General features: G+C 38.1%; 1 protein-coding gene across 2 annotated transcripts in view; it reads right to left on the bottom strand.

The window, feature by feature from the left end:
- Positions 1–26,418, bottom strand: part of CDC42BPB (CDC42 binding protein kinase beta) — an 88,435-nt gene that overhangs the window by 16,219 nt on the left and 45,798 nt on the right. The window contains exons 6-25 of one of the 2 annotated variants that reach the window (XM_088539648.1): positions 24,552–24,645; positions 23,032–23,232; positions 21,087–21,335; positions 19,805–19,884; positions 18,617–18,783; positions 18,387–18,506; positions 16,212–16,345; positions 14,146–14,388; positions 12,682–12,792; positions 11,620–11,864; positions 11,339–11,444; positions 10,682–10,806; positions 6,676–6,781; positions 4,928–5,076; positions 4,242–4,336; positions 4,052–4,131; positions 2,684–2,734; positions 1,354–1,443; positions 823–897; positions 310–415 (exon numbers count right to left, since the gene is read on the bottom strand). In XM_088539648.1, the coding sequence (XP_088395774.1) occupies positions 310–415; positions 823–897; positions 1,354–1,443; positions 2,684–2,734; positions 4,052–4,131; positions 4,242–4,336; positions 4,928–5,076; positions 6,676–6,781; positions 10,682–10,806; positions 11,339–11,444; positions 11,620–11,864; positions 12,682–12,792; positions 14,146–14,388; positions 16,212–16,345; positions 18,387–18,506; positions 18,617–18,783; positions 19,805–19,884; positions 21,087–21,335; positions 23,032–23,232; positions 24,552–24,645 (2,627 nt within the window). The remainder of the gene's footprint in view (positions 1–309; positions 416–822; positions 898–1,353; positions 1,444–2,683; positions 2,735–4,051; positions 4,132–4,241; positions 4,337–4,927; positions 5,077–6,675; positions 6,782–10,681; positions 10,807–11,338; positions 11,445–11,619; positions 11,865–12,681; positions 12,793–14,145; positions 14,389–16,211; positions 16,346–18,386; positions 18,507–18,616; positions 18,784–19,804; positions 19,885–21,086; positions 21,336–23,031; positions 23,233–24,551; positions 24,646–26,418) is intronic. The other variant, XM_088539649.1, reaches the window with a different exon arrangement.

Raw genomic sequence — 26,418 nt, 5'->3', positions numbered from 1 at the left:
CAAAAAATAGTTTCACATTAACATGTTACCATAGCATTCCCACAGTCTCCTGTGCAACATTATACACTAAGAAACCCTTCCAGCTCACACTATTATAGCACAATTAGTAATATGAAAGGACCATGAAAGCTTAAATTTGTTTACTTTAGAAGTCTGATAATGCAAGAAAGCAAGGAGAAACATTCAGTCATAGCCATGCCTTTGCCTTTCTGACCAAAGAAATGGTTGCCCTAAAGTATATTAACGTTTTGGGGCATTTTTTAAGAGAGAACTGCAGATTGCTGAAAACAGAAAGGTTAACTGACTCACCGTCACAGGCATAACCTTGTCGAACTAATCCCACCATAAGAGAGGTGCAGTGACTACACTGAGTAGGGCTTGTAAATGACTTGATATTGAGCTGATGAGCTTTAGGCTGAAAGACACATTCGGGGTAAAAAGTTTTCAGTTTCTGTATTTCTGTAATGAAAGCACCTCTGCCCCAATGACCCTCTAATATATTAGAGTGTATGTCATGAATCTGGACTTCTTTTAATTAAATGCAGCTTACAGAAGGTGCTGCAAGACAAAATAACATCCTTTATTTCCATTTGCAGAAGATATTTAAATACGAACATACAACTAAATACTTTTTCTGATGTTCCTTCAGACAAATCAACACCCATCAAAACTTGCATTTGGGGTCATCTGATTAACACAGACCTAACAAACAAGCACCACATGACAAACCCAAACAGGACAAGAACAAGCATGGATGACTAATCTATAAGTGATACCATGTTTTCTTAGTTCTTCAAAATAAGGTTAGCACAGTCCCCCTACCTTTGGTACAGCTAGAGAAATGGACTGAATGGTGGGGGAAGGAGCAGCAGGCATCCTCTGAAGCCGAATTGGATCCTGAATCACAAAAAATTGTAATTTAGCAAAATGAGGCTTCAAGAGTTTGTTTTAAAATTGGGGTGGCAAAGATTACTGGTTCCCAACTCCCCCTTTTTTTTTACTTTTTGAAAAATCATCAAAAAATTAATTGTTGTAAACACTGGCATTTTGATTTAATCTGATTTTTAAAAGCAGATTGTGTTTTAAAGCACTCACAGGAAAGCCTGCACATTAACAAACAAGCAGCAATACAGAAAACATAGGAAAATGAGAAACATCAACGTACATAGAGCCAGGGAGAAGGTTCTGTTTGCAACTGTCCTCAAAGCAGGTGCAATTAACACTGACACATTACAAATAAGCAACATCCACTCCTGCTCTTCATAATGAATGCTGCAGTATATATTTATAATGATTTATACATACAGAGACTCTACTTAATTACTCTTCAGGATAAAATAACAGCTGCCTTACTTCTTGTTGTTGCTCTGCAGTTATAACTGAAGTAGATGGTGAAACTTCTGATTTGGGACCCTGTGTTTCTTGCTCGCTAATAGAACTGGTCTGAAAAAGTGACAGCAAACAAAATAGATTAGATACCACAGATCTGATAAAATGTTCTTATGCCCACAAAATAAAATAAATTAAAGTAGCTACAAGTATTAACTCACAGGAAAAAAAACAGTAATCTTGATTTCTGTATATAGTAAACATACACCTAAAATGTCAGCTCTCTAAAAACAAATCTTCTCTCTCTCTCTCTCAAAAAAAGCCACAAAACAAAAGACAAAACAAAACAAAGAACAAAACTTTCCTCAAAACAAATCCTACTACCTGATGGAAAAATTATAAAGTATTGGATTATAAAACCTAGTAGGAGGCAGCATATATGCCTTAAAAGTGTTCTATTCCCAGCAAGACTGCCTCTAATCTCTTGCATGCAGGTATGGAATGACGTCTGAGAAGCTTGGCAATAATCCACAGAGCAGCTTACTTCTCATGGTAATTTACTACACTTAATTTTTACTACAACACAGCAGTCACCAATTCAGCCACAAGAAAAATTCTCAAAGTGCTGCTATGCAGTCTTTATATAATTAGAAGCTGTTTAAAACGATTGACAATTCTATTACCATCTTTATCATTAAAATAATCATGTCTATTTAATCATATTGGCTTCTGACAGAAAAAAAAATAAAGACCAACATCCATTACAAGCCTTCTATTTATTTCACACTTACATTAGCACCTACTAATTGTCAGCACAAGGGGGAAGTATGCTACAATTCCAGAGCTAAAGAAGCTGGGTGTGGAACCAGGATACTCTATTACTGTACTCTGAGGACATCATGAAAATCACGATTAACAAACATCAGATTAGGCTTCACATAAATGATGTAATTAGCTCCAAGGCAATGACTAATGAATCACTCACTTCCCAGCCTGTTTAGACAGGAAAATGGCTCAGTTCAGTTAGCTCACTAAATATATTCAGATATTTGTTATTTTTGTTATAAATTGATTGGTAGAACTGGGCCACTGAAAAAGAACAAATTATACCATCATGTAATACGAACTGTTTAAAAACAATAAACATGATTCAGCTTTAGCCGTAATAGAGTCAAAATATAGAATAATAAGCCTGTAAAGAGGTATTAAAGAGGGAAAACTAAACTAGCTCTATTTAGTTGGTTAAGCTATAGAAACGTTAAGGGAGCAAAATGTCTACTAGTTTTAGAAGGCCGTTTTTACTATGACAGGTCACAACAAAAAGAAGTAGACAAAACTACCAGCAAGAACTTACTTCTTCCCAAAAGGCTAGCAGAGAAGATGTAGACGAAGAAGAAACAGAATCCTTTGTTGTAATGGATATGAGGGATAAAAATGATCACTTATCACCCACAGGAAAACTTCAGATGGAATATTAGTAGGCTAGCTAAATAAAATGTTTATATGGCCGAATGATCTTTTCACAGACTAAATTAACCCAAAGCAGATGACAGGGACTATCTTTGTAAGTATATGTAAAACAAATTGTTAATGGAAGTCATTAAGTTCAGTATCATGAATTTTCATGTAGTTCATCAGAAAACACCACCTACGTTCCCACAGTGACAGTATCTACTGCCTGATCTGCAGAATGGAGTCCCGACTGGTTATGGACTTGACAGTCTACCATGCTGCTGTTTGCATGTTGCTGTCTTTTCCTGCCACCCCAGCACAGCACATCCTGCAGCTCCAGCAGGAAGGGCATTTTGTGACTGGAAGCAGCACACACACAAGGGATGTCTATAGCATAGTATGCCCATATGCTTTTTCTTTCTGACAATGGTAACACTCTGAAAAAAATACAAGTGCACCTCTCAGATACAAAATCTAACTTGACCAATGAGGTATTAATCTGACCCACTTTAAATTAGTTCCATAAATATACCAGATTATTCTTTCCATGGCTGGTTCTTGATATTATCCTAAATTGTTTTGTGCATTCTATTTAAAAAAAAAAAATCCCAGAAACTCCTTAAAGATCAAGAGTTCATGAGGTAAGGAAATGTAAGTTAATGTTGCATTTAACAGCTGCTTCCTCAGGGGATGTACAAGCTTTTTTACATGAAACGCCCACTTGGAGCCATCATTTGTATGATTAGTTTTCTAAGGATCAGAGGGTGTGTCATGATAAACTTATATCAACATCTGTAGATTCTCTGATTCTCTTCCCAGTTCCTTCTACTTTAACCATTCCATTAAGATCTAGAGCCAAGACTTTTACATATCTGTATATACATTCTTTTTGAACTTCATTAATACTTTTTCTTATATTAACTGGAATGTCCTAACTGCAAAACATGTAATCTATTACTTGTAAGAGAGTATGATATATCCCTTCTAAAAAACCTGAATATATATTATTCAGTCAAGGATTTGAGATTAACCAAAATAAACAAACTAGAACAAAAAAATAATTAAAGCGAGCTTTTGGGAATATTCCCCAAAAGTGGGGAGAAAAACGTGCAAAAGACTATGCAATCTGATATCAACATGACATCCAATTCAATGCACTGACATTCTATTTTGACTTCCATATTTTACGTATACTGGACCCAAAATTATTACATTGGGGCTAAGTGTTACTTTTAAATAACAAATATAAAGTTCAGCTGTAATGACTCACTCTGAAAGTCAGATCACGTGCAAGAGGAGAGGTGTTGAAATATTCAAAAATGGAATCTTGGAAGTCTGGAAGTTTAAGACCTAGAAAACAAACAAAACAAAACAGACTGACTTAGCTAAAGGGCTTCACAGGTGCTTTTCCTGCTTCACAAATGCTATGAGAATTCTGTTAAAACACAGATGTTGTTTACCTGTATCAGTTCTGTATTTTTCCTCCAGCTTTTTCTTCAAGCCTTCCATTTCTTCTAACAGTTCCCTATTTTTTGCTTCTGATTCCTTTAATTTACTAAAGCAACAAAACATGATGATAATAGGATCTGAAATCTCCCAAAATACATGATGTTCCTTTCTGACCCAATGACTCAAGAGTTCTGGATAACGCCCCCCACCTCCACCTCTTTTTTCAGTCTGATTAATCTAACTTTTTCCATGAGCTGGCATCTCACCACTTGGCTGGAGAGTGAAAACTGCACTTAGGACTCCTGCTATCATTGCAGATATTTGCCAAACAAAATAATTCTAACTGTACCTTGGCCTTATCTTTCCAAGATGTCCACTCTACAGTGGACATGAAATACCCCATGAAAAGCTATTGGATTTGCTCTGAATATGCTGTTATACATTTTTTTTTCCCCAGGTGTATAAAATCCATGTGTTGCTACCAAGCCATTCACAGCAGTTTAATGGTTACCTCAAGAATTTCCTAGAATTGCCACTGAATTTAAGAGAGAAACGTGTAGGCTGTTGAATAGGATCTTTCTGGCAAAGTCCAATCACAGCCCTGGCACAAGGGGCAACTTTAAATAAGTTTTAACTGTCCTAGCACACAGACTAAAGCAGCACATTAAAAACTTACAGAACCCAAAGACCATTTTACCTTTCAAAAGATATGTTTGCATCTTTAACTTTGCGAAGCTCTTCTTGAACTAGTTGTTTGGCACGAATTTCTGCATCAAGGGCAGATTGTAATTCCAGCCTAGCTGACATATCCAACTTCTGACTGCGTCGTACTTTCCAAAGTGGATCCTGTTGCAGTAAGTTACTGAATATTAATATCAACTGGAAGATATTTCTAATGTTATTCAAGGACATAAAATAGTTTTCACATTGCTTAAGAGAACGCTCTTTTAATTATGGATACTAATCCTGTTACATGGAAATCAATTCACAGGCAGACCTCAGGTTAATGACAGAATGAGCAATTTTTATAATGGTTAAACCACTAACACAATATGCTTGAAAGAAAAAGGCTTTAGCATTGGGCATGAAAATCAAACTGAGAGCACCCAGTGAAAATAGCTGGTTTCATTCATGTAAGCATTTAATAAAAACAGGGTAAGACTGATAGTGGCAAAAATATGGGGAAAGAAAACCAAAAGAAATAGCCTGGGTTTTGAGATATTAGGATATCTAGAGTGTTTTCCTAAATGATTATTATTCTTGTTATGTAGCATACACTATGCTTTGGCATACACTATGAAACTCAGCCCCCTCCTCTCGGCTAAATGTTCACACTTTTCCAATCATTTTTCTGTATGGACTTCATCCGCACTGTGGACTATTCCTTAATAGATCTCTAGCCAGGCATGAACCTGCAAGCTGCATTCTCAGGAAAAGGACAGGCCTTTCTTATACTGAGAAATAATTGCCTGAGATCCAGTTCTGCTGACATTACAAAATCAGCTGCATTACAAAGAACAGACAGCATTCCTTATTCCAGCAGTCGCCAAGAGGAAAATAATGCCTACTGCATTTGATCTGATCCTTCTTCCTACCACACTTCATGACATGTTAGAGCATCCCATTTTGATGAAGCCAAAGGGTAACTCAGAGGAAATGACAATTTTCTCCTGTTTTCCGATATTCACATATTTAGAAAGGATGAGTAACTCCATGTAAACGAACAGCAGCTTGTTTTTTTCTATGACTGCTCGGTGATGCTAATTAGCACTGCTAAGGACACAGGTTTCCACACTGGGCTGCAAATGGCTCTTCCCTTCCTTAAGCAGGTGTTTAGTGCTAGCCACGACAAAAATCATTTTTCCCTTAGGAACTGTTCACTCTGATGAGGTCTTCACCTCTCTTCTATTTGACAAAAAGTTTGGGAAATCATGTTCCTGCCAACATAGAAAAAAATATGGCTCTGGGTCTCATTGTTCTACAGATACATAAAAACCTAATGTGATCTCAAATGAGTTATTAGGTCACAATAACACCGACCAGCCAATTTTGAACCAGAGAAGAAAATTCTTCGTTATCTCACTGTAATAGCGATTAAAATTATTCTTGTGCATCTGACCTGGTGAGCTGAGAGGCATTTTCATACTGTCCTTCATGGGTTTAATTATTGCTTCTCCTCTACCTACACTGTTTAAAAGCAATTTGCAGTGACAGATATTAGTAAGAAACCACTCTCTCATAGTATCATCAAACTCTGATGAGGTGACCCAAGTAATTCAAAACTAGGAAGTCATTGAACAAGCAGAAGCTTTAACAGAAAAAAGTTTTGATTGTTCACCTGACTTTTTTCTCCTTAATATGTGAATAGAGATGAATAAGTGGCAAAACCAAAAAATTAGCTTTTTAGACATCCCAAAGCAGACTGAATGCTTTCTATTTTCTTACCAGTGTTCTTGATCCCAGACTGGAACTTCTTAATGATTCTAGTTCTTCTGTCATCTTGGAAGCTAATGCCTGGAGATAGCCACGAGCATCCTTCTCATCACTTACCCTAGTGTGCAATTATAAAAAACAGTTACTTGATAGTTTTATGGCTCATGGCACCACATACTTTATCACCCAAGATTAGAGTGTCTGCACAGGGTTTAGGGATGTAGCAAAAGTGGACAAAGACAACAAAACAGTCCCAGACACAGAAACCTGAACCACCTAGAGGGCCTTCTTTATCTTTTTCTATCTGATCTTGATTGCGGCAGTTGCCAGGGAAACTGAAGCTTCCCTTCAGTCATCAACAACAATTCTGCAGAAATCCACTGTTATTTGGAGCTTGATCTACATATTATCACCTTGTTTGTCTTTTTTTTTCCCCTAAAGATGACCTTCAAGGCCTCCTAAAACATCTGGAAGGGCAGATATACCCACCTTATGAACTCCTCACCCCGCAATCCCTTTACTATCTGAAATATGATAAATATCGTCCAGCAACTAAAAATGCATTTCACTAAAAAAACGCTGACCTACCTAAACAGACAAGACCTACCCTGGACAAGCATTCAACTTCAGCCAGCAGAATGAATGCAAAAAGCAAACATATACCAATGACCAAGTACCCTGCACTGAAGGTACTTGCACATGGCTTACTAACTGAACAAATGACAGAAGGACACACTGACCTGCGAGTTACATTCAAGTGCTTGTTTTTGGGTATATGGAAATAAGTGTCAGGGGAGAAAAACAAGATCCCTCTGGGGGCTGCTGGCAGAGTGACTGTTTTTATATTTTAAAGTGTACCCTGTAAATCATGACCACCTTTCCTGAATGAATTTATCAAAATAGTCTGGAAGAAATTGGATGAACTTGCTCTCACTGTAAAGTTTGATGCAAGCTGACAACAAAATTTAACAAATCATCCAATACTTAATAGTATCTGACAATTTCATTTAGTAACCCACAATAGTATTTGACAATTCTAATTGTCTTACTACTCAGTTCTACTCCGAAGAAAAGAGGAACAGATTATCAACATTCACATGAATATCATTTCATTGATATGAGACACACTGAAAGGGCTTGGCTACTGTACACGAATATGTGGAGGCTTGTTCAAAGACAATAGTACCTTGTTAGCAGATAGTTAACCACAAGGGTGTCAGTCTTTGCAGCAGATGGGGGACAGAGCCGAGAAAGACGAGGACTGAGGAACACCTCCCCCTGCCTCGTGTGCGACGTGTCTTGCCAGAAGAAAAGAAACAAAGCCAGACAACCGCGCAGGTGGCCAGATGCTGATTGGTTGTGCGCTTTGCAACACTTGTGTTAAGAAAGTATAAAAAGAAGTCGGTTTGGAAATAAAGTTGTCTCACTCTGCACCCCAGACTGAGTCCGTTTCTTCACAAGGTGCAACAAATGGCGCCCAACGTGGGGCTCGAAGACTAGCTGTCTCTCCGGTTGCACCGCCCAGCTGAACTCCCGGGAATCACACTGAAAGGAAGCGTAAGGATCAAGCTGAAAGGAAGCTTACTTTGTGTGCACACTAAAAGCCTCTTGAAAGGAAAGAGGTAAGCGGCTGGGAACTATGGGTTCATACCTAATGAAGGAACAAAAGGACGATTTAGAAGCTTCTCCTAAAAACTTGAAACCGCAAAGAAAACAATTAGGTGAAGAAGAGCTGCAAAAGGTTCTTGCGTGGGCTTCTAAAGACGATCCTTCGGTGAATAGTAAGAATGTTTTTAATCTGGAAAGATGGGACCAAATTGGGGTCCGACTGTGGGATAGTGCCACGCGCGGTGATAAGGCTGCTGCTAACCTGTTGCCCCAATGGCGAGTTGTATTCGAAATATTGAAATCTCATAGTGGGTTGCAGTCGAACATAAATGACGGGATCGGGGCCCCTGCCATCCCCTCCGCGCCTCCTTTACCTCAATCGTGTCCTGATGAGAATCAGAAAAGAAAACGTGCTGCAAAAGCCTTTGCGGTACTGCCACCTGATGACCAGGACGATGATCCTTTTGGTCCGGGTCCTATTGACCCTGGAAAGGAGCCAGACCTATACCCCCCGGATCCTCACGATAAATGGGCCTCAGTAAAGCAAGGAGCAAAACAAGCAGGGGATGTGGGCGTGCTGAAAGCCTTTCCCGTTATCTGTGCACCAGACCAGAATCCGCGTTGGGAAGGTTTGTCGTATAATGTTACTGTGGACGTGCTAATGGGGGAGGGCGATCACAGTGCTACAACAGCACAAGCAGAAATCCCCCCTGAGGGCCTGCAACAAGTTAAGGCACTTGCTCTCCGGGCCCTTAAGGCCGTTCCGGAGAGTGGTAAACAAAGACAACCTTTTGTTAGCATAAGACAAGATGCGAATGAGCCATATATGAAGTTTTTGGATCGGCTTAAGGAGGCTCTGGAGAAACAAATTGATAATGAACAAGCACGAAGCTACATTTTTAAGCAACTAGCAGTTGAGAATGCTAACCCCGATTGCCAGAGAGTTTTGCGGCCACTAAAGGACCCTACTATTGATGACATGCTAAAAGCATGTATTAATGTCGGTACCAAACAGTATGAATATTCACTGATGGCCGAAACATTTGCAACAATGTCTATGAAAAAGCCATGTTTTGCTTGTGGCCAATTTGGGCATATTCGTAAATACTGTCCAAAAACGCAAGCAAACAAAGGAGGAGCGCCTGGACTATGTCCGCGCTGTCACAAAGGACAACACTATGCTAATCAGTGTCGATCAAAATTTGATAAGGAAGGTCGACCGCAAGCCCCTTCGGGAAACTTCAAGCGGAGCGCGGCAAGGGGTCGCGCCATGACGGCAAATCACCCCTCGGAGTGGCTCCCACCGGGAAGCAGCCGCCGCTTGTGCGCCAGCACAAGCGGCAGCGCCGGGGTGGACCTGGCCACCACAATAGAAGTGCTAATTACTGATACATCAGTTGTGCTAATTCCAACTGGTGTCCACGGCCCCCTGGGGCGAGGAATGGCAGCACTATTGATTGGGCGATTTTCAACAACGAGACAAGGGCTGTTTGTGTTACCTGCAGTTATCAACGCAGATTTCAAAGGAGAAATTAAGATAATGGTATGGACTCCGATACCACCCTGTACTGTGCCAATGGGAAGATATGGACGATATATTGATTGCTGCAGAGCAAAAGGAAACAGCAGAAGAGGCTCTGCATCAGATTACGCGAGCAGCATCAGCTGCAGGATTAAAAATTGCAGAAGATAAAGTACAGGAAAGTCCGCCTTGGCGATCTTTAAGATGGAGAATTTCTGATCATCAAATTCGGCCACAATCATTGACCCTAAAGACAGACATAACGACTTTGAATGATCTTCAAAAACTTTTGGGAACTATTAATTGGATCCGTCCCTCCTTAGGGATTTCCACAGAAGATTATCTAGTTCAGTAAATCCGTTCGTAACCTGTCTAGTAGGACAGACTGTTGATGTTTGGCATATTTTGTTTATTGTTAGTGTGCCTGCTTTGTTTCTTGTTATGTGTTTAAGGATAGATCATTTAATTAAGTCATGGCTGTTCAAACAAAAACAAATAAAGAAGGGTGAGATGTGGAGGCTTGTTCAAAGACAATAGTACCTTGTTAGCAGATAGTTAACCACAAGGGTGTCAGTCTTTGCAGCAGATGGGGGACAGAGCCGAGAAAGACGAGGACTGAGGAACACCTCCCCCTGCCTCGTGTGCGACGTGTCTTGCCAGAAGAAAAGAAACAAAGCCAGACAACCGCGCAGGTGGCCAGATGCTGATTGGTTGTGCGCTTTGCAACACTTGTGTTAAGAAAGTATAAAAAGAAGTCGGTTTGGAAATAAAGTTGTCTCACTCTGCACCCCAGACTGAGTCCGTTTCTTCACAAGGTGCAACACGAATAAGCCCAGTAAATATTTTAAAAACAGAAAATGGCCATTGAGATTTGTAAACAAAACATACCATTGAATAATTTCGGCAATCTGAGCTTCCCAGTGAGCAACAGATTCCTTCTTTGCTGCTAGGTCTTGGAGCTCATCCTCTAGCTGCCTGTTCTGTGCTGTCAACTTATCCACAAAGGAGCAAAGCTGAAACAAAAGATTAATTTCACCTGTAGCTCATGTTAGCTACAGACTTTTTTGTGTGTGTATGTACAAGCATGTATAGAATCTGAACAAGCAAGACAACTCTGGGCTGTTTGCAAGTTCTAAACGCAACAACCAGAGAACTAGAAGATATTTGTTTTTCTGCAGCTGGCTTCTGAGCATAGCAGAATACATTGCTGCTTCACACAAAATAATCCAGAAGAGGCCATCGTGAGCAGTAAAGCTTCACAGAAAGCAATCAAGGAGGCAGTCATGCTTCCTGTTCTGTGCAGCCTACACGAAGGAATCGGAAGGCCTCTGAGTTGTGGGAATCGATTCCACAAAGAACAGTATATAGAGGCTACAGTTATTATTTAGTTACATTTCTGACACATGTATATGACCTTAGTTACATCTGTTTTATTAGGGTACTGCCTGAACATCTACAGATTCTGTTTCGAGTCAGTGGATAGACTATTACAGTATTAAAGGTAACAAAAGAATTTATTTTAAGAGTGATTCCTAAAATAATTACCCTCTCATTTTCTGTTGTTAGCTTTTTGTTATCTTCCAAGAGCATAGATCTTTCACGCTCATATTTCTCTTTCATTGTTCCTACTGCTTCCTCCATCTCATTGTGCCTAAAGAGAGGGACAAAAAGATTGAAATACTTGCACTGCAACACTACTGAAATTTAAACTGAGATTTTCAAAAGGAATAAATAGAACTGAGGTGAAATGGCAATTTTGCAGGGTCACTTATGCTGTGACATAAAATAATTAATCTATAATTAATCAATTATGCTCAAAAACTTACCTCTCTCGCTTTGCTTTCTCTAGTTTATCCTTTAATATCATGATCTCCTTCTGCAGCGCGAGCTGATGGCTCTCTGAATCGTGTACTTCCTTTTTTACATTTTTTACTTCCAAGACATGTGATGCTTCTCGTCGGACCAGCTCCTCTTCATAAAATAAGATTTTTTTCTCCAGCTCAGACTTCATTTTGGAAAGCTCCTGCTGATGTTCTAGTGTGACACCTGCTGCCCGGCCTCCCTGTTTCAACTGCATCCAAGAAATCAGGAAGAAACTATAATTTTTGTGTTTTGGAACATTATACAAAAGCAGAACTGTCCAATGGGCAAACTTTGTAAAACGTGTTATTTGGGTGATAAGCGAGTTAAAAGGTTCCCATCCTCAAGCCCTGAGCCCCATGAGTGACTGCTCTACTTCCCAGGATCACAAATGGTTGAGGTCAGAAAAAACCCTTAGAAATCATCCAAGTCAAATCCTCCTGCTCTAGCAGGGTCACCTAGTTCAGGCTGCCCAGAACTGTGTCCAGACCGATTCTGGATAACTCTGATAGTGAATACCCCCATAGCCTCTCTGAGCAACCTGTTGCAGTGCTCTGTCACCCTCACAAAAAGCCTTCTCACCCTTCAGCCTTCTCTTCTCCAGGCTAAATAGTTCCAGCTCTCTCAGCCCCTTCTCATGTAAGAGGTGCTCTAGTCCCTTAACTATCTTAGTGGCCCTTTGCTGGACTTGCTCCAGTAGGTCATGCTTATATGACCCTAAAGAACAGCTTGAGGGGACTGTAGATACCTGCATTTGGACTATGCAAGCTTAACAGATGCTTAGAATTTGATATAAACTGCCCATTTTCAAGGCAGAGTATCCATAATCTCCAGTTTAAAAGATATGAATTACCAATATTAAAGTATTTAAAGAAAAAAAGGATATAAATCTGAACAGGTTAGGTCATGTTTCCACTAATTCTGTAGTTCTTAGATGCCCCACAAGTATGAACAGTTGAATAAGCAAAGCTATTGCGGATGTTGTATTACGAGTAAAAAATGGTTTAAAAAAACAAAAATGAAATCACCTTTAGAGCTTCCAGTTCATTCTCCAGCTGTTTAGAGAAGACCTCACTGTGCTCACGCAGTTTGCGTTCTTTTGATGCTTCTGCTGCAACTTCTTCCAGCTGAGCTTCCAACTACAGTGAGAGCAATTAAAAGTCATTTCAACATAAAACTGTGCTACCTGTATTCCTCTCTTCTATAGGGACCAGGTTGCTGGCCATCGGGGAAAACAAAATAAAATAAACACACACGCAAGAACAAACAAACAAAAACCACACCACAAAAACCACCCTCTTTTTTTCTACTTCTATCTTCATTATCCCACTGTAACTACTATCTCAGAATGTCATGATAATGTTTTGCCTACAGCATTCCAGGCATCAGTGACAAAGAACTACTACCAGATGAGTTTTTGTATCCATATAAACTATTTGCTTGGGGACAACTGCGCAACTTCTTTTTCTCATAAGAAGAAGTGGCACTAGGAAGTTCATTGCTGTTGGAAGAAGCAAGCCTTCTACATTGACAGGTCAGCTCCACTTCTCACTATTAATATCTACACTAAGGCCGCTGAGAAAAATTCTGGTATTTGAACACAATTGTAAAATACTTCTGGTGAGAATACAGAAAACTTGTAAGTTTTTTCTTGAAGTGGATCAATGTGTTGTTTTGCAAGTTTACTTTGTTCCATATTTGCAAGATACAAGTTTTCAGTATTCTCACCAGTATTTTACGATTTAGCACAGGGTCACTATTCCCTGAACTTCAACAGCTGCCACTAAATTGCCTTTCTGATGCATAAGTTTTTTCTTGAAGTGGATCAATGTGCTGCTTTGCAAGTTTAGTTTGTTCCATATTTGCGAGATACATCAGAAAGGCAATTTAGTGGCAACTGTTGAAATTCAGGGAATAGTGACCCTGTTCCAAAACCCAAGAGTAAGTTTTGTTTTTGTGCTTTCAAATTTAACAAAATTGTTTTTAAACGGATGATGTTTTCAATTGTGGATCAAAAATAATGAACTCGGACTACATTTTGAATGATTTAGTCTGCATCATTATTCTTTTCTCAAATTGAAGAGAAGAATTCTGCTAAGAGAGTCAGTACTCCACTGAGCCAAATCACGATATTAAATTTCTTAGGTTTCAAGCTGACAGTGACTTGGAGTCTAAAACAATCAAACACAGCTAAAGAACTAAGAAGCTGGGCATATAGCAAGAATTGTTTTCCCCAGATTAAAATCAACCTGATTATAATCAAAGAAAAGAGAAGAACCTGTTAATTTCCTGATACATTAACCAATCATTTAGAGAAAAATGAAAGATCTATTTTGTGAACTGTATCAAAATGATATGAAAAACTTGCCAGGGCAATTTCTTACAGATGAAATAAATTATAGTTAATGCTCCTGATTTTTTAATATAGTCACACATAAAAAAAAACATAAGCAGCAGCTGAAACAATTTATTGTTAGCTTTTGTCAGGCTACCTCTTTTCTGATTTTCTCCGATTTACGGATGTCCTGTCGCATGGCATCGATTTTCTGCATGCTGACCTCGACCTCCTCCTCTTTGTCGCGAAGCTGCCGGGAGAGCTTCTGCTTCTGCGAGCGCAGGTCCCCCACCCTCTCACTGAGCTCGGAGAACTCCTGCACGGCCAGCTTTCTCTGCTGATGGGCATCCCTCAGTTCTTTGGATTGGGTCTTTAGTCTCTCTGAGGCTTCTACGAGTTGCTGGTTAAAAGAGGAAACGAATTAAAAATTGGAGTCTGTAACTTTTTCCATGAACGAAGTGGAAATACATAAGCATGACTCAAAAGCTCAGCTACCTCGAATAACTTCCAAATACTATTTCTACAAGTTAACTTACACAATTTTCTTTTGGATGGGCAGCTGCAGTAAGTCTTGATACTACTGTATCAAGACAGCAGTTATTCTTTCCTATAGTCCAACGTTACTATTTTAGAAAACTGCAAGGCAGACTTTCCACTTCTAGGTTTGCAGTTCTAGGAGCATCTTTGCTATTCCACAAGTATTTCTTATAAATCTGACTAGAGGGGTCACCTCCCTAACGGTTTCATTTTATTCTGTCACAACATACCTGCACAGCAATATGTATATTTTTAAAAAACGTTTTAGCAGACTGCAAAGTCAGGGAAATCATCAAATACACTGTCAGTGCTGCTCCTGCATGCCTTGTGAAATTCTTCAATTATTCAGAAAACTCTGAGGAATATTCCTCAGAATAACTGTGAAGCTTTAACTGAAACTACAAAAACTGTTGCATTTACAGCAAGAAATTAACATAAATTAACAAGATTCAAATACAAATTGAATGTTCTACATAAAATCACAGGAGGCTGAAAATAAAAATGGAGGGGAAAAAAAAATTAGATCTATACTCCAAATTAAATGTCCTCTGGCCAAGGGTCCTATACAGATTTTTACCATTAGCACTGAAATTCAAGGGTGATCAGTTACTTTTAAAAAGGCAGAAGTTCAGATGAGGAGGAAGAGAATCAGCTGCTCCGCTAGTCATATCCTGTGATGGATAACTCTGACCCATGGTTTATAGACAGAAGAGAGGCTGCTGAATTCTAGCGGACAAGAATTAAAAGTGCCCTCAAAAACAAGGCACGATGACTCGAGGATCTTGTCCCATGGGTCCCTTCTGGTGCGTCTTAGCACCCCACAAGCAGTAAGGCTGCTCAGCCTCTTGAAACCTGGCTGCTTGTATGCAGGTGGCACTGCCTCACACTACTGAAAATGACAAGTAACATACACTACACCACTAGTTATTTCAAACTAAAATATTTTGATGACTCAAATAAAATGCTGTTACATTTTAAGGAACAAGGGTGTAATTTACACAACACTTAGTAACCCCATCAATTTCATAAGCTATCCTTGGCCTTAAACAAACTTTTTTTGGTATTACAAAAAGTGGGCTCAAGCTGGAACAGTAATTTAGCTCCATTAACTCATTCATATATATGCTTTTCAGTACCTACAGAACTAACTGCTAGTCACAGATCTGCAAATTCAACTGTGTACATTGGTATATAATTGTGTATTTTGAAAGGAATCAAATATTTAATAAAAAAACACCAAAAAACAAAGCACCAAAACACACCTTTCTTCAGACCCTGCCCCAGACAGTTTCAAACTTAATATCCATATTCTTGGGCAAACTGTGTGCAATCTAGCTTTACAGACATTTATTTAGCTATATAGTCTATTAGCTCCAACAGTCTCTTCCCCCCCACCCTTTCTGGGTATGTAACATTCCATTGCCTTCAAAAAATAACCTACGAAGAAGGCAGTATTAAAAGCTGATTGTCACACCAAATAGAACGAACACACTTTAATAAGACTCCTAACAACTTTCAGTGAAGAAATTTTTTTTAAGTAATCCAGTGATACACTTAACAGATTCAGTGACATCTCAGCAGGTTAAAAAAGCAGCATTTTAAACACTAAAATTGCAGTTGCAATGAAGCTGCTCTAGGACTACTTCAAGTGGCACTTTCTAGAGGTGTACACGTTGAGACCACTACCTTGTGAAGGTCCTCCTTCTCTTGCCGCAGTACTCTGCACTGTTTCTCCAGTCCTTTTAATTTGTGTATGGAGTCTTCATGTTCTTGCCGAAACGCCACTGCATCTGCAAGCTGTCCTTCCAGTTTACTAATATCTGTAGAGAAATAAATTCTAAAGGTAGCTTGTTTCAAATTTATATCAAGAAAGTAAGCAACATTAGACAAGCATGCTGGCATCATCTTGGCTAGGAAACTTAATCGTTAAATTTCTGTCTTTTCTCATTTCCAGAGTCTTATACAACTTAAGGTATTTTTGTGGCACTGAAAGTGCCATATAATTTTAACTTTCTCAGCATATTAAAAAAAACTCCTGTCAAAGAACTTTCACTTCTCCTGAACTGAAAAAGCTTTGTACAGAACTTTGTCTTGAACTGAAAAAGTCTTTTAGCACACGGATTTGTTTTGTGAGGAATGCAGTTGCTAGCTCTTGACAACATAAAATTAAACTTGAATTATTTGATTTCCAGTTCTATAATTCTACAGTTTTCATCACATGACACTAAGAATATAATCACCAGTGCATCCACCCAGACAGAAAAGAACTATTTCCTAGAAGACAGAAGTGCTGACAATATGGGAAAGAAATACTGCCTTGCATGAGGCAGATTGGAGTCCCAACTACCCACGTTCCTGCCACCATGTTCTCCTTACAGTTTTCCCTTTGGTCTCGGAGAAAATTAAACAATTTTGATTTGAAACAATCACTTCAAACACAAGAATTAACCAACTTCATGTAGTTCTGCTCTAGCTTAAAATTGGTAAGAAAGCGAAATGCCATTTCTCACTTGGTTTTAATTATTATTCCTTTTAAACGAATAAAGGATAAACTACAAAGGGAACAACTGCCTTGCTCAAGGTTCCACTGATGTTTGTGGCAGAAGAGGAAATTGGACTTGTATTCATATATATATACACACACACCCCTTATATTCAGAGATCCCCAGTACTGCTGTAATTAGAGTATCACTCCTTTATGGATTTTAGTACAAAGCTAAAACCCTTCCCTACTTCACCCCAGCCAATGATATTTCCTTTTAAATAACACTAAGCTGCTCTTGCTTACATTTAACAGCACACCACAGGCTGAAGAGTTGGATAAGCCTGACCTACTTGAAGAAGCAACCCCATAATCTGACTATTTGACTCCAGACTAGCTGGACAAGAATAGTTTTTCTTGTCATCTGCTTTGGAGAGCAAAACTGATTCTGCAATAGATCCATCTACTCAAACTGCTGAGGGAAAAAAGAAAGAGAGCTTTGGCTGATAACTGTGACACACAAAGATAAGAGAATACCAGAAGCCTGGAAGTAGGAAAAAAAAAAAAATTGCCTGATGTAAAAAAAAAACAGTGGTGAATACAACCCAAATGGAGTACAAGGGATGGAGGGCATGGACATCAGCAGCTGAACTCACTTGAGGAATGCTACAGGCCACTACAAAGCTCTCAGAGCCAACTCATTACCATTCAAAGCTGCCACTTAATTTACCACTGATTCCCGCATAAAAAATGGACACTAACAGGAGATTTGCATGGATAAGCAATAGCACTATCAAGCTACACTTCTTCAGTGATACGGATGAGTCAGTTTTCTCTCACGACTGATGCCAGAATTTGATTTTCAGTGATGCTTCTCAATTACTGCATCACCAGACCAACAAATAAATAATAAAATAAATACACAGGAGGGGGAAGTTAGCCTTCCCTTTACGTTACCAAAGGACAACTCCTCTCCCCTCACAATCTCTTACATCTTCCTCCAGTAGAACTCCTCCAAAAACACACTTCTCCCAAACAAGAAGGTGGATAACAGGAACTGCTGGGATTTTTATGGAAATGAACATTACATAAACACTAATTGACTCCATCTAGCTGATTCCTTGTACTCTACACTTCCCACTCCAGTGCATGATATCAAGCCAAGGAAATGGAAGAAAAAGGTAAGTGCTTATTTGAAAAAAAATGAAATGTCTCTAAATACAAAGCAAGTCTGCAGAAAATCTCTTTTCTTGAGCAACGCCAGAATGTTATTTCTGCTTAGTACAAATACACTACAAAAACACAACAGATATTTTGCTACTGGCTAGTAACATTAAACCGCATGACTCTTACTAAAACTTATCATGCCAGGGACTTACCTGTTAATTTGTTCTTCAACCGTTCAATTTCTTCATTTAATTTTTTTATTTCCTTATCACGGTTGGCATTTACTGTAACAGATACTGGACCTTGCAGGTTCTGCATTGTCTGTGTAGATTCTTAAATTAAAAAAAAAGAAGGGGAAAAAACAAAAAGATGTTCAACTAAATACATTCAAATTCCTTCTAAAGAGCAGAGCCAAGAATTCACACAAATATATACCACTAACCTTGCAATTTCCTGCTCAAATCCTGCTTTTCTTGCTCCAATTTCCGTATTTTCTTTTCATAACCTTCTATTTGTGAACTGTTCTTTAAGTCACGCTGTGCATCCATATCTTTGGTTACAGTGTCTGACTGCATTGCACTCTTTAAGGAGCCTCTATCAGATAAAGAACTGCAACCAAACACATAAGTTAAAAAGATTTTCATGAATTTTCAAAGCAGTCTGTAACAGCAACATGCTGTGATGCCACAGACACATCAAATTTATACAAACAATTCATATAACAATCGTTACAGTTCAGATAACTGCCAGGGTAGATATAGTTATTATTCCCTCGATATTCCCTCGACAGAATTAAGATACTTGCTTTTGGAACATCGGTGATGTTGATGTATGTTCACTTTGCAAATTGTTTGAATGATTAAAAATGTTAACTCTCTTTAGCTAAAGGCTACTACTTGAGAGCAAAAGAAGAGGAATGGAAGGGTGTACCTGCACTGAAAGAGCTGAGACACAGAACAGTTTAGTTTCAAGTGCTGACAGAGATGGATTCAGGTTAAGCCACATGATCTAATTCTGAAAAGGATGAGATGCAGGTACCAGGCCCTTTCTGCTGGCAATATCATGGGGAGGAACAACCTCCAGCAATGCAGAACGAAGCAGTAACAAATAGAGTCAAATAATCTCAAAAGAAGAGTCACAAGAATATGGATGAGGAGCCTTTGTGGTCAGAGGGAAGCTCTTCACCATTTAAGGAGGGAGAAAGTGAGCTGCATCTGTAAGCACCTAAAAACCATGGACCAGCCTTAGAGCAGCACTAAGTTATGTTATCTTAGCTTATGAGAAGGGCACTGGGGCAAGAGCCTCAGTAAACTGCTTCTGCCAAACATGGCACAAGGACAAGACCTACTCTCAGCTCCTCTTAACGCGGGAAGAGCAAGTTTGTACCTGCCTGCAAGGGCCACATCTAGTCCCATAAGTTTCATCCAATTCAAATAGATATTACGTTAAATATATGAAGGTATCTAAATCCTGGGCAACATAGACTTGGATACTTTAAAGATTGGGATGATGATTTACCCAGAAGTACATCCATACACATCAATCTTTCTACATATTTACGAAAATGAGATGTTATAGAATTAGGTGCATTTGGGAAACAGGTTTAAAGAACAACATACCCTTTGCTTACCTATCAGTTGTGTATGTAAACCCAACGAATGGTAAATGCAATCCGGAGAAGCCTGTATGAGAACTTGGTGGTACCACTTCCTGCATAAAAACAACAGTCATGAAAACCCCAAAGAGAACCCATAGGAAGCAAAAGGCTTTTGACTTAGGCTCAATGGTTGAAGAGATGCAGCTATGGGAAAGACCTTCCTTGCTGCATAGCAGTGCACAACTGCAGTCATTCTTTACTGCCTACCCTTCCATCATCCCTGTAGGAACTATATTACAGATTGCATCTCTTAGCGTAATGACCTGAATTTAGGACTTTCTTTTTCCCAAACCAGCACTCAGAAGGGCAGCATTTTGACAAGTTCAAAGCATAATGCAACCATTAAAAGAAAATACCAAACTTCAAATTCCTAATTAGAATTAGCATCAAAACATGTGTTTCTGTTTTAGCATTTTAGTTACTGTTAGACAGGTAATTAAAAAACAAGTCAAAGCTTCCTTGACTCTTGGTATGTGAACTCCTGAAGAAGTTGCACACAAACCTCTGCTCTTCCTGACAGTCGTTCATAAACCACAAAACCCAAACCCACACAAGTTAGCACTACCTCCAAACCAAGCCCTTTGTTCTTAAGGGACTAAAGCAGTAGCTGCAGCAATGTGAGCTCGTATCACCTGGACAGCTGCAATTACAAGCTTCAGGGTGAATATATGTGTATTTTGAAGATCCAGGAATTTTATTCCCCCTTGATAATGAATAAATGGAAATACAAACTCCGAAAAGGGACTTTTTGTCCTTCTAAATGCATTTTGATTTTGACTGACCATGTTTTTCAATGCTAAAATAAATCAATCATATCATTTCAATTTTGAAACAAACTATTTCATCCTTATGTCATTTGTGTATTCAGAAATTGTTAGCTTCTCTTCTAAACAATAAAAAACACAAAAATGGATCAGTTCAAGTTTAACGGAGCATGGTTCTTTTTGAAATTTCTCAGACCAGCTCTATGCTGTGAGGATTCACATCATTATGACTGCAATAAGAATACTATCTGCTGATCTAAGACTATACCACAGTGTATATCCATATGAAAGTTCAGTAAGTTTGCTAGACTCAGAAAGCACTTTCACAGCTTTTAGAACTAAAAATAAACCCTCTTATTTTACTTATCACAACTTATTAACATTTTTTTCCATATACTCCTTTCATAAAAGCTAATTTGCTTTAAACAAGTTCTCACTACTACCTTACATTGCAGCAAATACTTGTACTAATATTTTAGTAAGAGACTCACTGGATTTCTTAATACATCATCATCTACATCAAAGTTTGATGTGTCAGAAGGACTGCTAACATCTGGAATATAAGGTGCTTCTAGGTTTCGGATGTTGTCCCAATTAAGTCCTTCAAAAAACGCATGAGACTTAAAATCCTCTATTCCATTCTGTCCCAGTCTACGTTCTCTACTGCAGATAAGTCGCTGAATAAGATCCTTTGCTTCTTCAGATACATCTGTAACATGGGATGGAAACTGAAATCGCTCCTAGAAAACAGACAGGAAACAGTTTAAGACTTTTTTATAGAAGAGATCCACTTCACAATTTGCCACAGTGGTTTCAAAAAGAAAGTGCTGAATTACGTCAACAACATTGGAAATGAATAAGTAGACATTGTTCTAGTTCTAGTGAGAGGAGGCAAAGCACAATACAGTACATTCAGTGGTAGTCTTTTTAATCTTAAAATGGATTTTAAGGACAAGCAACCACTTCTCAATTCCTATAACAGAGATCTAGCTGAATTTACAGTAATACTGTAAGAAAAAGCAAATATTTTCATAAGACACATGAATAAACTCCTATATTTTCTAGTATTAAAGGCCATGAAATAAAGGTAGATATTCATTGGTATTCTTACATACAGATCCAGATACAGATAATTTGCTGAAGGACTACTCTTTGAGGTTTCATTAATTGCAGCTCTTAAAAAAACATGATGCTTGCTATTCTTCCACAAAACATTTTTAAATATAAAGACATATTTTGCTAATTTATGCATTAAATATCTTTAGATTTTAATAGAAAAATCTATATCTTACAAAGATTTATATCATAATCAACAAACAGGTTCTTAAAACATAGTTATCAATAATATATAGAATTACTCCAGAAAAGTTATTTTTATCTATAAAGTTATTTTTATCTATTGTATAGCCAAGAAGATTTTTATTTTCCTTTTGGTTTGGTTTCTCAAGAAGGGACAATAACATATTTATTTATTTTCAAGCTTGAAATGAGACAATTATGGACCAAGACAGAATAAAGCAGATTAATCTTAAAATAATCAGTAAAAAATATAAAATCATGTTCACTGTGTCTAAATGAGATTACAATATCAAGACTGTAGCATAAGAGCTTCAAATGCTTCCAAACTAGTAGATTAAGGGCCTGGTAGCCATGAGTTACCACTGTTAGTCCCATATTTCAGTATAATTAATAAAGGGTGCCATCAATTAGTTTATTGAAGAAATTAAAGCAAAAAGAGAGATGAATATCTATCACTGCTAGTGTTTCAACTCTAGTAGGATTTCATGTCTTATTAAACAACACTGTGCTCTCACAGTGATAAGACTGAAACTACACTCATCTTGGGAGGAGAAAGCACAACAACACACCCTACACAACAGCTTCTGGTTACCCAAGGGTGAATGTGCCCATCCTGCTAATAAAACTCTCAGAAGGACACCATGAACTGGTTTATTCTTACTCCCTAATGGCCCAAACACACCCAGAAGTTCCAACATTTTTCCATCTCTTCTTGTCTGGGCAAACTCCTGACCTCATGTTTTAATGCAACTAAGTCCACACTATTTGACTTGCCTGTTTTCATTTTGTACTGACTATCTGTGTGATGGTAAATGTGCACAGCTCTGTGAATAACACATTACTTCATTTTTATGCAGTGTCGAATAAACTATTTTTGCCCTTATCTAAGGGTTTTAATTTTTACTTTTTGATGAGTTATTAAGTATTTTTCAAAAACAGAATCACCATTTGGATTATCATTTTAAGAGAGAATTCAACTTCTGCAATTCAGAAAAGCAAGCATTCCTAACTAATAAACATACACAATTAGGTCTGGTTCTAAACCATTGTGAGAACACACAAAACCACCAGCACTTGAACAACTTAAGTGACAACAGTTTCCCCAGTACATACGCATAGATTGAATACATTTCTTACTTCGTGATTCATAATCTTCCCATAGGTTTCCACCAGGGACTCTGCATAAAAGGGTGTTTCACCATAAAGCATTTCATACATGCAGACACCCAGTGACCACCAGTCACATTCAGGCCCATATTTGCCCATTCCATCTTCCATTGCTTGCAGTATCTCAGGAGAGATGTAGTCAGGAGTGCCCACTGCTACTGATGACTGTACCTGAAAAACAAGGCAAATGTCATTTTGGCAAGTTTCCAGGTTTTCTCAGAAAAATTCTTAATTCTAGTAAATGAAGACAACAGAACATGATTGGCTTTGAAAAGGTGAGAGATGTATAAAAATCACTGCAACAAAATAAAGAGTACATTAAGAATGCTACAAAGACTATGACAAAGACCAAGTTCACACCTGTTTTGACATAAAATCTGTGGATATAATTTTATTCTGAGCATACTATAGCCCCTCCAAATAGTCATCCCAGCGAACAAAGAGAAAGATAAGAGAAAATGCTTTGTCTTTGTGTGTGTTTACACATTTAAAATTGCATTTGTCTGCCAAAAGTTAAACAAAGTTTGTTAGCAGGGAGTTCAGCTTTTATGCCTGAATTTTACAACTTAACATGACAACAGCAAAACAAAGTCCCTGGGCAAGGAGCTCCCTACTTCCATTGGGTCAAACACTGGATTATTAGAAATTGTTTATTATGTAGTTGTGCAACAGGGTGCAAACAAGGGGTAAGGTAGGGAATTTCCATATGGTCACAGTGTTGTGAAACCTTGACTATCAGGACAGTGGCAGAGCTCTATAATCTCTAGGAACAGGCACTGAGAGTTTACACAGCAGAGTTGTTATGGTTCCTTTCAATTCATTCTGCATTTTAATCTGGCAATTCCTTGGTAGGCACTGTATGTCACAACAATTTTTGCTTGCGCCAAAATTAGTGAATAATGTTGCATGCAAAATTTGGCAGAATTGTTACCCCTAAATACACCAACTAGGCAAAGAAATAAAATAATAATAAAAAAGGAAATTCAGCTTATACCAATGAGCCAACCTTGTGCACAAGGTGAACAATTACTGTACTCTTGCTATTTCTTTTGTAAAAGGCACCAGGAATATAAAACAAACTTCTTATTAATTATCTCCTCATCTTGGATTACTTTCACTTCAAGTATTTCATGACTGCTGGTCACCTGTGATTCTAGCACATCAATAGCATCAAACTTGTACCCTTTTAATGAAGGGTTTTCAGGTTTGTCACAAAGAAAAAGCCTGGTGAGAACTCAAATGGCTATTAGGAGAAAAGATAAAAGATTGAAAAGCATTGCAAAGGATGCTTTTAAAAGAAAGTCACAGAGGAATATTTCAAAAGCATTTAAGAATGTATTACACACTTCCTCCAGTTTTTATCATGTCAAAAAGCTTACAGTTTATCATCTCCCTGCTGAACAATAACAATGTCTAATGCTTTTAAGACCAACAACTCACTCAAAAGACTCCACTACTAACTACCCTCTTAAATTTTGCTTCATACATACTGTGCCATCTTCACTCATTTTCAGACAGGATCCAAAGTCTGCTAGTCGTATGTGGCCATTCATGTCCAAAAGAACGTTATCAGGCTTTATATCTCTGTTATAACAAAAAGAATTGAAAAGATTTCAGTATATAAATTACTAGCTTTGCTTGTGAAGACGAATCTTACATCAGAATAAAAAGAAACTTTACACTGGATACCTATTGGTACAAACTCTTTTTTCTGTGTATGATTCCCTCCTCCCGACTTAAATCTTTGCCTTCAACATTGGAGCCTTGAATTACATCAGATTTTCAGATCAGCCAAATTGAACTCTCAGCAGTCAAATAGCCAAACAGAACAATTATGGTTAGTCATAGCACTGTAATGGAGAGGTAGAGCACTTCACCAACATTATTTCCAGATTATGCATGTCACAACACATTGTTTAGGAGTAATAAAGACAAAAGAGAAATGACAATTTATTTCAATCTGATTTTTTTCGTCAAGTAACTAATTTCTGACCTTCTGATATACGTAAGAGTATTAGTGATATATATACATATTTAAAAACAACCTCAAAATATCACGAATTATTTTAAGAGAACCTAGCCAATATGTCGGGAAGATGGCATGGAGGATGGAAGAGCAAGAAGGCAGAACTATCTCAACTGAGCACTAGTTCTGCTGGACAACATCCCACTGTCTTGCAAGTTAACCTATACTTGTCTCCCCCTACTTTCTTTAGCTATCAGTACACAGCATAAATTCCCAACGACTCAGTAATATCGCCATGGCACTTCAAAATATTACCAGCTGAGTTGGCTTAAGATAATCAAATCTATAAGTCTGGTCTTTTTTACCGCCCCCCCCCCCCAAAAAAAAGCTACCATACATGTTGAAATAGAACTTTGCATTACAATAAATAAATAAAACCACACATCCTTTACATGAAACCTGCTGGTGTGCATCACAAAATGCCCAATTTCCTTTCAGATGTGAAATTCCAAATGTGGTCATTGTATGTGGTCAAAAAAAAAAAAAATTTGCACAATAGTGTTAGCTTATTTTGAGGAACTAGATAGAGTTTCTATGATTAAAAAAAGAAAAAAAAAAAAAGCAGCTATCTGAAATCTCCTTGCCTCAGATGTGGAAGTGGACCATGACTGCTTTTTAGATTGCTAAATTCCACTATGTCACACTTGAGTAAACTTATGAAAGAAAACATGAGAATAGGTTTAATGATGCGTCTTCATATGTAAAAAATCCTGCCAATCTGATATGTTTCTCCAAAACAAACGTGAATTACTGCTTTTTAACCAAAGGCTAATGCTTTGAAACAAATTACTGAAAATTCACTAATACTGTTGTTCAGTGGCTGTATTGGAAAAAAAATAAATTAAATGCTAATTTATGCCTGTCAAGATACATAAAGTGCCTTCTTTCTTGTTACAACATGGAACAATATTTGCTAACCCAGAAAATTAAGCCATGTCACTCTGCTTTCCCAATAAACTAATTAGCAATTTTCCACTGTAAAATTTATTCCTTATGTTTAAATTTTCTCTGTAAGATTTACTCCATACATTTCAGTTCCAGATATTGTCACAGTTCACTTGAAGCCAAACATGGTGGAGGCAGAAGACTATAAAAGCCCAGCAAAAGCTCATAGTTTTTAAAACACACCACTCAATCAATGCATGAGGCCAACAGCATCCAATTCATCTCTGCTTTTCAGGCAGATCCCCCTTGCCTAAGGGAAGGCTGCTTCTGCACTGATGAGGAATGCCTCATCAGTGAGCTCCACAGTTTCCTATCTGCAGCTAACAGGTCAAATAAGCCTTTAAGGAGGTCCTGGAAATTTCTCCAGAGCCATCGTGTTTCTTGAT

The sequence above is a fragment of the Tinamus guttatus genome, unplaced genomic scaffold (genome assembly GCF_059628265.1).
Source record: "Tinamus guttatus ecotype Peru unplaced genomic scaffold, ASM5962826v1 Tinamus_guttatus_pri_ptg000048l, whole genome shotgun sequence".
NCBI classification, from domain to species: domain Eukaryota; kingdom Metazoa; phylum Chordata; class Aves; order Tinamiformes; family Tinamidae; genus Tinamus; species Tinamus guttatus.
This window is presented reverse-complemented; position numbering and strand designations above follow the sequence as displayed.